A 9939-nucleotide genomic window follows, 5' to 3' on the forward strand; every position below is an offset into this window, starting at 1 on the left:
ATCTACCTGACCCTTTATCCAAATAAAGGAGCTAGCTACATATTTTTTGACTAGCTCTCATCCAGCCTGCTACAAACACATTCTCTTGCTGTAGCTAGTTTAATAGATTAAGCAAGTGCAAGAGCTCACCTCTTTCTGGCTGTAGTATAACACTACCATACAATCCTGGCAATTTCAAATTTCACTGAACTGATTTTATTTCACCATATGAATGACAAATACCAAGTAAAGTGAATGGCACAAAAGCATTTCACAGAGTCCATTAACAATATACCACACAGGAGGTGACAAAGAAAACTTTTTTTTATGTCAACTCAAGACAATTACAGGTGTTGCTTGTTTCATAAAGTCCTGTTTTTAAAAGAGCTTGTTGGTGAACCATTTCCATCATATCTTTAAAAAAGGGCATGACAACCACCCCAAAGTCAGGTTGTTGAATCTAATTGAGACAGTTTACACCTATTTCAATTCAACACCAGTAATTTGTAACTTCATGCTTGTTTATCACAAAAGATTAGTGAGTCCTGTCTCTTTCCACTGAAGGTTTCCATTTACACTTCAGCCCCCCAAAAATAGGGGGGGTGGTGTAATTTGGGGATAGGGGTCAAATTGGTACAGTTTTGTAGAGAATCAAGGGGGGGAAAAATACACAGGAACTCCAGTGCAAAGATAAAGAAACAAGCAAACAAAAACCAGATAGTGGGGAAGCTTAATAAAAACTGACGATTGTAAATCTTCACACCATTCTGTGTGCAAGTACATGTGTTCTGCTATACATTTTATGTCATGGCATCAACATGTTTGTGTGTTTATTTCAGATCCATTCATGCACATGTTATCTAGATAAGCTAATAACAAACCCTTTGTTGCTCCACATATTACCACCGCAAGGAGTAATTAAAAAACGCTAAATTGTAATATTGATATTGAATAAAGAGAAACGCAATCAGCAAGAGGGCATTCTAAAAATGTAATAGCCACTCCCTTCTCAAATCCCCACCAAGCCAAAACACAGGCTACACCCTCCCCAAAAGACTAGTATGAATTAAATGAGGTATGATGCATTTTTCTTTTTTTTCCCAACCCCCTTACTGACAGTGGCCTGACAAATTAGAAATGTTTGTTGAGGGATCTTGTGAGTGAATCTAAACATGCGTGAGCCTAGTTCAGGAATAACATGAAAATACTCCCCTCTGTGTGAGGGAATTCATGTTCTTCCTGCAAAGTTAAAGATCTCACAGGTACACTCGCATGTTACCCTAAAGCAGTCTGTAAAGCCGGCCTACCTAATCCAAAGCACCACTTCCCAGATCCCCCCCTATGTCCCTCCCTCCCTGCCTGCTTCCTTCCCTCACTGCACGGCCTGCTCATTGGCTGTGCTGCCAGAGTCCTGAGGCTTCATGACGTCAGGAAGCTCTGGGGGGCTGGAGAAGGGCTCAACCCTCAGCTGCTCAAATGCATCATCTGAAAGAGAGGGAGCGATTTGTTTGATAAGGAGAGAGTGAAGAGTATCAAAGGGAAACAGAGGAAGCAAGAGGCATTATTAGAGGGATAAACTTAGGGGTGCAAGGAAGTTGCAATTTGTTTCTGTTAAACTATCAAACAAACTATTTCACAGCCATTCTGACAGACATATCTTGCAGCTCAAAATCAGAATAAAACAGAGTGAATGTTTTAAAACATGGGACAGATACTATGTAACAGAAAAATGAATACTCACCACCAAGACGGAATGCTAATCCAACAGTCCCTGGGGCCTGAGGTCTGGCTGTCTGATTTGTGAAACCACAGTCTCCAAGAGTCTTACTATCCTCCAGCAACATGTCATCCTGATACAAGAGAGATGTCAGAGCAGAGGGTAGATATGTAACACCACCATCAAGTTAACCATTTAATCAATATACATATACACACACATATATATATATATATACATACATACACACACCACAAATGTGGTAGGAGAGAGAAAGAGAAGAACAGACTTTGGGGGATTGTTTGAGTTTAATAAAATCAACTTCCTCTTAGACTTGGGGAGTACCTGCATCAGAAGAAAATTATTTTATATATACAAATAGAATAAATGACTCATTGGCCTGGCCATATCTTACTCCCCCACTTTGTAATTGTCCTCCACAAGGGGTATGCACTGTATATACCTTGTACAGCCTCTGTTCCTCCGGTGCCCTCTTTAGGATACCCTCCACTATGCGCTTCAGCTCGTAGACCGTAGTTGACTCTTTGGCATCAGTGAAGATGGTCGTCTTGTGACGCCGGATCATCAGAAACACATCCTAAGACAACAGCAAGTTAGGGAGATAAGACATAATAAAAATAAGTTTCCCAAACTTTTAGTACCAGGGACCACTATGCCGTTGCTCTCTGTTTGTTAGCTAACTCACAGACCAGTGAACAATAAGAAACACTGGAATAAGACTGAAACGTGCTGCAGCCCTTGACATTTCATTCATTGTCTAGTAGTCAATGGCCTATGATTTGTATATGCAGAAGCCTTTCTTGAACCAATGTAACTGTTTGATGTTAAAACATCTCAGTAGAGGAGAAAACTGAGCAAACAGCAGCCAAATCTGCCACCATAGGCTTCAGCCGGGTGACAGCCCCACATGTGCTCGTTCATCATTAGAAGTGCTAGAGGGCCATCTTTCTAATTAAAGGCCTCAAGCCTGGGCCGGACCCAATAATGTCGACAACATGTAGGGCTGGAGGATAGTGGGTAAAGTACAGTTAAATTATGGGTTTCAATATTTGGGAGAAACAGGGTTTCATCATTTAAGGTTGGGGGATCATGCAAAGTAAATTGGTTAAGACCGTACCACCAACTGTAAATCCCAGTTCCACCCATGTTTGAAAAGACTAGGCTTAACTTGAAGAGGAAAATACTACATTTCTGTTGACTGACAAAATGGCAAACTGACGGTTGACTATGAGCACATTTTACCTAAACTTGCCACCAGTTACTTAATAGCTAGTTGATTAACATTGACTGGTTAACATTGTCTTCCAAAGCTAGTAGCTAGCTAACTGTTAGCTAGCTACATAACGATGCTGGATACAAAATGTCCAAATGACTTTAGTTACCAAGCTGGCAACTGTATAACGTTAGCTTGCTAACTAATTAAATGGCAAATGGAATGTTTGTGTAGCTAACTAGTCAGCAAAAAATAGCTAGGTAATATTGCATTACTTATTCAGTTAGCTAACAGTAGTAGATGCCAGCCAACGTTAGCTAGCTAGCCCATTCCCTCAATGCTTCACTGACGTGTGGTAATGTACGCTTGACACCAAACGAATAGCAAGCCATCTGGGCAGTAGCTACCTAGTTAGCTAACGTAACCTAGTTTCTATGGACATGGAAAGTATGTTAGTGTCACCAAGGCTAGATAACTAGCTAAATGAGGCAGATCTAGGATACGTTAGTTAGTTTCTTTTCTTTTTAACAAGTCAGATAGTGAACGTTTAGCTAGAATTAGCTCGTCAAGTTAGACTAAAACAAAACGCTGATTGCAGTTAAACAGCTACTGTTGACTTGCTAGTTACCGTTAGCTTAATATGCTGCGAAACAAAAGGAGTCCATATCAAGCGTTTCCCAACCATATGTCTTAATGGAGGGAATTAACGGTTTCTACATGTCAACATTTACTTTATCATAGTAGCAAATCGCCATAAGAATGTCAAGTCACAGTTTTAAAATAGATTATTTATCTCTTCCTCACTCACCATTTCTCTCGGTCGGTTGCGCCTCCGCTATCCCACGCTGCACTGCGAGAATCACAAAACGCTCTCATCCAACAGTGGTGTATCACACCAGAGATACTTTTGATGAGCTAGGAAACTCCATTGAAATCGTATTAACGACCATTGTGTACGTTGCCCATGCTACGTCAATGGACAGCGCGGTGCCTTCTGGGTGATTCTTGGACAAGGAGAGCTCTCCTTCAAGGAGTGAATGGGAGTCAATTGGCCGCTAACTAAAAACTCAACATTAGCTTGCATTTTGTCAACAAGAAGTACAACATTACAAATATTTTCCGATATGTGCGATAATTAACTTAATATCTGTAATGTATACCTTTAGAATCGTGACATCGCGTTCTTTGGAGAAAAAAATGCACGTTTCTCTACTCATACCCTGACTTTGGGAAGGGATTTCGTGACGATTATTTTAGCAACAGCGTGACGAAGCAAGACAACGTCAACGCGATTGGTCAACAGTCTGCTGGGTGGGTCGTTATACGTGCCTCATTCATTGCACAATAGGATTCCTATCTCCTTTCTCTAATATCTTTGATCATACCCATACCACAGCGGAGGGTATTCAGAGAACTAGTAATGGTGTATTTTTGTAGGCATCAACTCACTCCACAGGCAGAAGGGGTAACCATCTTTGCGAACTCCACCATGGTTCGTTAGCCAAAGCCTATGGGAAAATGAATGGCGGTTTTGAATAAACGCCGATAATAAGGTATGTGGTTAACACTTGTTTAGGAAATCTAACGTTTTGTTCTATGAGATCATCTTCATCAGTTTACGTCACTTTCTGTGAATTTATGAAAAATAAAGCACAACGCTTGATAATTCATAAAGGTCATGTTAACTGACTGTTATCTCATACTACAAAATATACAAGACCTCCTCAGACCTTATTTTAGGCAGTTATTCCAAACCCCTATTATTTCCCCAACTAGAGGTAACTCATTACCGGGTTTTAGAACTACAAGTTGGCGAGCTGTTTACCATTTAAGAACCAAAACAAGAGTTTATTGGTAAATATTCAGGTAAATTCTATTGGAAAATGGAGGTAAATTCAGTTTCATTTAAAAAACGTTTTGCAACAGAATCGGCGGACTGAATACACCCCAGCTGTCCGAATGGCTGCCTGTGCAGTGAAGTGAAAACTCAAGCTTTGTTTTGAGAATATTTCATAATTGTACATTTTGTTCAACTCCAACACCGGCATGCTCTACAATGAAGGGACGCATAATAAATGCATGCTTCATAATGTAAGTATCTTTGTATAAACAAAAGCATTTTTTTTGATTGTTCAGTCTCTTATTCAAGGCATAAAAAAACATTCCTTCAATAATCCTGCGTTCATATCCAATTGGGGAAGGTAGTATTTACCAGTTGTGAAGTCGTAAATACCAGTTAGATACATTCACAAGCTTTGAACTCACCGATTGGCTAATGGCCAACAAACTGTCAACCTTAAACAAAGTACAGCTATCATGATTGTAAACAAATAAGTGTTCAAAAGCAATAACAAGATTGCTTTTTATAAATAATATTTTGTTGCATTTAACTGCCGAAAATGCTGTTATGGAAGTAATTTCCTTAGTATGTGACGTCAGAGGTCAGCATGTGGGAGAAGTCAGAGCTCAGGGATGATAGATAAGTTTCCTAATACTAATTACCAGTTGGAGGAGCATTTAAGTGGATTTTTCCAAGATCAGGTAAGGTTAAAATATCTACAGTATATGCTACAATAATGTAAGGTGAAAATGTCTATACTACAATATAGATGTTTGGATTCATTTACTGGAAGAAAAAAAAAAGTTTACAGTAAAATAAAGAAATTGCTTTTAGGATAAGCTTATCACTATTCCATCATCTATGCTGCTATGCATGATGTTTTGAATTGATCCAGTTGGTTCATAAACTCCTACTATAATCCTCCTGTGTAACAATCATGACCCAGTACACCAGCCAAACACAACCATAAAACACAAGTGTTTCTAATGAAAATGATCAAATAAAAACTACACCCCCGATAGAGCGCTCATCCAATCAATTATTCAGTTTTCCATGGCATGATGTTCTTCAGAGGATCGCTCACTGTTGGTGTTACGGTTGTTGTTGGTTACCATCCGTGTTACTGTTGGGGGTTACCGTCGGGGTTACCGTCGGGGTTACCGTCAGGGTTACCGTCAGGGTTACCGTCCGTGCTACCGTCGGGGTGACCGTCCGTGCTACCGTCGGGGTGACCGTCCGGGTGACCGTCCGTGCGACTGTCCGGGTGACCGTCCGTGCGACCGTCCGTGCGACTGTCCGGGTGACCATATGTGTTACCGTCAGTGTTGTTGTTACTCTCGGTGTTGCTCCTTAAAAAGGAGACCCTTGTAACAGTGCTCTTTCCAGCTGTTTCCTTTCCAGATTCAATGCCAACCATGTCTGTAATAACAGAAAAACACAATATGATCAACAAATTACAATTGTTAGTAACATAACATAAGACAATTACAATTTAGAACAGTTAACACACTAAATACTCACTTGAACAATAGATATGTTGACAAAGTTATTCTCAAACCTCTTTAGGAAAATGAACAGCTGGTGCCCAATCTCTAATATTAAGTAAGTCTCGAGGTTCTGCTCGCCTGAGTTATGCCTCACGATAAACTGTAGACCATACTATTTACCAAGAGTGTTTACCTGTATAATACATATTGTATTACCTCAACTACCTTGTACCCCTGCACATTGATTCGGTACTTGTACTCCTTATAAACAGCATCGTTATTGTTTTTAATCGCATTACAATTTCCTTTTTTACTTAGTTAGCATTGGCTCACAAAACCGCCTCTAACTTCCTTCATACTAGACACAGAGACATACAAATGATATCCAGAAGTTCATCTGACGCAGAAGTTCCCAAAACCCTGAAGTATCCCTTTAACCATCACCACAGTGTGTGATATGTCGTATTGTACAGGGATTGCGCTCACCTTGCGGATCAGTGTCATGCCCACCCTCTTGATTTGACTGAATTGCAAAGGAACTCTCTCTGAGCTCTGCAGGACTGAACTGTAGGAAATATAAAAAGGACAGGCAGAAACACACCCATTCAATTGAAATGCAATCCATTATGTTAAGCTATAACTACAGAGTAAACTTACAGACAGATCCCTGGGGGTGGTGACCGGCTGTGGTCCTTTGCAGCACAGCAGAGAGAAAGGTCTCTGCTTGGTCTTGGGGTGCTCCTTAAAACACAGGCTGAACACCTTTGCAGGGAGACAGACATCCCAGTTGTCTGGATGGTCCTTCACGAGATCAGACACCATCCTGTTGGGGTGAAGGCCACCATGGTCAAAGTTGAGTATGAAATTAAAAACCATATAAAGGAATGAGTCTAAAACACAAACCTGCTGATCAGGGTCTGTGTGGCCAGATCCAGTGATCCAACTTGCCGATGACGGTATAAGAGAGAGAACCCCCTCAGCTTCAGATGACTGTTTAAGGCAAGGTTGATCTAAAACATGAATAAATGTAAAAACACCTCATACGATTGTCTAATGAACCACTCTGGACCTATTGACCGCTAGTGCATATATGAACCAACCTCAAGATTGTTGCAAGGTATGTGTAACAGTAAGTATGTGACAAAATATATTTGGCCTCACCTTACTGGTAAACTTCCTCTTCAGTCGAACAAGGATTCCAAAAGGGAAGCCAAAGTGAGAGATGACTTCAGCTACATGCTGTGCTACCTCAGTAGAGCTACAACCTCTCAGGGGGAAGGCCTCCACCCATTTGGAGTAGAAGTCTGTCAAGGTCAGAACGTACTGGTGTCCGTTCGGTGTTAGGGGCAGTGGCCCTCTAATGTCCATACCCAGCCACTCCCATGCCTCTGTGATCTGGGTGAGAATGGGAGACAATGTATAGTACTGTTTTAATGACAATCTTATTGGTTTTCGATCCAGAGTGAGACATACTGGAAAAAAACAGACCAATGAATCAATGATCAACTTGGAGGATCTATCCCTAACCCTGTATTAGAGACTGAATGTTTACACATCCTTCATTACCTCTATTATGTGCTTGAGGGGTGGAAGTTGGAACTCCAGGTTCTCACATGCCACCTGAAAATAAAGTGCATTGTTTATCAAATTCTTAGCATAAGCTATTGGTATATAGCATAAGATACAGGTTATTCCAGTGAGCAAACAACTTACCTTCGGGGCAACATCATCTTTGAATCCCCAGCGAATACTCTGCAAAGATCAATATGAGGAACATTTTATTAAATGTCTACATAATGCAAAACCCCAGTAAATAATCCCTGTATATCTGGCAAAGCAACAGTCCAATCAGACCACCTAGAGCCACTCACGTGTGGTAGACAGTAATCACTGTGGAAGAAACCTGGGAGGGATTCAGCCATTTGGATTTCTTCATCTACATGGATATACCAACTTGAAGAGGTAACTTTTTCTGGAGCTCTGATCCGTCAAAATAGAAGTTGACAATTGAAAAAGCAAGAACTAGAACACAGGTAGAAACCATACTGCTCTACAGTGACGTTGTGCATTCCAAAAAGAGCTAATTTAACTTTCACTTAAATTCACAAGGTTATTTACTTAGTATTGTCTTTAGCCAGCTTGCTTGTCTCTGATGTGATGGTGGGGCTTGGTGTTGTTACCGGTTCGGCCACTGTAACAGCAGGGGCAGCAGTATACTTCTCTGGCAACCCATCACTCTGCATGCCAAAAACAAAGATAATAACCACCATTACTGCGAGGACGCATGTACTTTAAATGTACCTTGTGTAGGCTATGAATGTACATATCAATGCTTCACTTACCAAGTGAAAACATAGCTGAGTTACATCAAATGCAATACCAAGATGGACAGTAATGTGCAATGTGTGATGCCAAATACAGCCAAGGAGTTATTAGCCTCTTCCAGTGCCTTACCCTGGCTCTTCTACTCTGTGGGTGGATGGATGCCTGTAGAAGGAACACATTTAATTTAAATCACACGATAAGATATCTAGTTATCATAAACCGTATTATTTGTGTAGTTAGTTCTGACTTTGGGATGCATCTCGCTAGATACATTTTTTGTTTCAGTGTACCTTCTTCTTTTGAAAGTTCTCTGGGAAGTCAAAAATGGTCGGGACTGCGTCTGGCGTGAGACGTTGACGTTTGTCCATCCGGCAAATGTACTTGTCTTCAAAGTGAATGGAGCACACACGGTGGTGGTGTTGCGGATTCCAGTCTTTCCACTTCATATTAATAATCCATCGCTTGCGTCTTTCAGGGTCATTTTTGGGGAAACTTACCAGAAACATTAATACACCAGCAAATTGGTATCACAAAAGTATCAAATGATGAATTGTAAAACCATAAATGATTTATGTAGATTTATAAGAGAACAGTATCGCAACAGAACATATAATCTAGCTAATGAAGCTTTTTTTGTCATAGGTTTTCTCCTGCACACTAACGTTATTTGTACTAGCTAACTATAACTTTTACTTTAGCTAACAATACCAGAGCTAGCTACTGTACCCCGTAGTATGCATCACAGTTATGACCAAATAATTGTTACTGTTTTAATTACGTTGGTAACCAGTTTATAATATCAATAAGGCACCTCTGGGGTATGTGGTATATTGCCAAAATACCACGGCTAATAGCGTTAACGTGTGTCTCGAGTAAGACGGTAAAACGTACCTAAAAAATCCTACATCAGCTTTGGGACCGCGATTTTTGCAGTTGTATGCTGAACACAGTGTTGGCATTTTTGTCGCTGTGTGAAACGAACAAATATAAAATACGAGCCACAACTAGCTAGCTAAACGTTCTCAGAGGTGATGATGCCGCCGGATGTTAATGTTTCTTACACGGGTTGTTCTTCTTCGTGTAGTTTTCTGGCAGACTACACGCTTTGTTGCGTATTGCTGCCTTTCACAGGTCGGAGTGTGAATTGCAAATGTTCTTCACAAAATGGGCAAATATAAAATGCACCATCTACGTCTACATAAACGCCACTATTCACGGTTGCCAGGTATTCAAAACCCGCACACAGCACACAACTAGCCCAACATGTTTTTTTCTGCAGCAAGGGGAGTTGCCACATTTAGCCCAAAAAACTTTTGCGTAACATTATCGAGCAATTTTTTAAATTTATTTTACCTTT

The 9939-nt window shown here is 40.5% G+C and overlaps 2 protein-coding genes across 3 annotated transcripts; both read right to left on the bottom strand.

Annotated features, from left to right (window-relative positions):
* Nucleotides 1-174: 174 nt before the first annotated feature.
* On the bottom strand, nt 175-3869 carry elob (elongin B). The gene is made up of 4 exons (XM_038985594.1): nt 3739-3869; nt 2160-2294; nt 1721-1829; nt 175-1464 (listed from the first exon to the last, which is right to left on the bottom strand). The coding sequence occupies exons 1-4, from the start codon at nt 3739-3741 to the stop codon at nt 1352-1354; spliced, it is 360 nt and encodes a 119-aa protein (XP_038841522.1). The 5' UTR covers nt 3742-3869; the 3' UTR covers nt 175-1351.
* Nucleotides 3870-4757: 888 nt separating this feature from the next.
* On the bottom strand, nt 4758-9633 carry LOC120040436. Of its 2 annotated transcripts, none has more exons than XM_038985596.1 (12): nt 9474-9633; nt 8873-9074; nt 8712-8744; nt 8376-8494; nt 8129-8237; nt 7971-8009; nt 7824-7877; nt 7419-7652; nt 7161-7267; nt 6915-7080; nt 6744-6822; nt 4758-6189 (listed from the first exon to the last, which is right to left on the bottom strand). In XM_038985596.1, exons 1-12 carry the CDS (start codon nt 9539-9541, stop codon nt 5891-5893), a joined length of 1509 nt encoding a protein of 502 aa, XP_038841524.1. In that variant the 5' UTR covers nt 9542-9633; the 3' UTR covers nt 4758-5890. The 2 variants fall into 2 exon arrangements, with proteins under 2 accessions (XP_038841524.1, XP_038841526.1); XM_038985598.1 differs by having other exon boundaries at nt 8600-8744.
* Nucleotides 9634-9939: the final 306 nt, after the last annotated feature.

The sequence above is a fragment of the Salvelinus namaycush genome, chromosome 3 (assembly GCF_016432855.1).
Source record: "Salvelinus namaycush isolate Seneca chromosome 3, SaNama_1.0, whole genome shotgun sequence".
Lineage (NCBI taxonomy): Eukaryota > Metazoa > Chordata > Actinopteri > Salmoniformes > Salmonidae > Salvelinus > Salvelinus namaycush.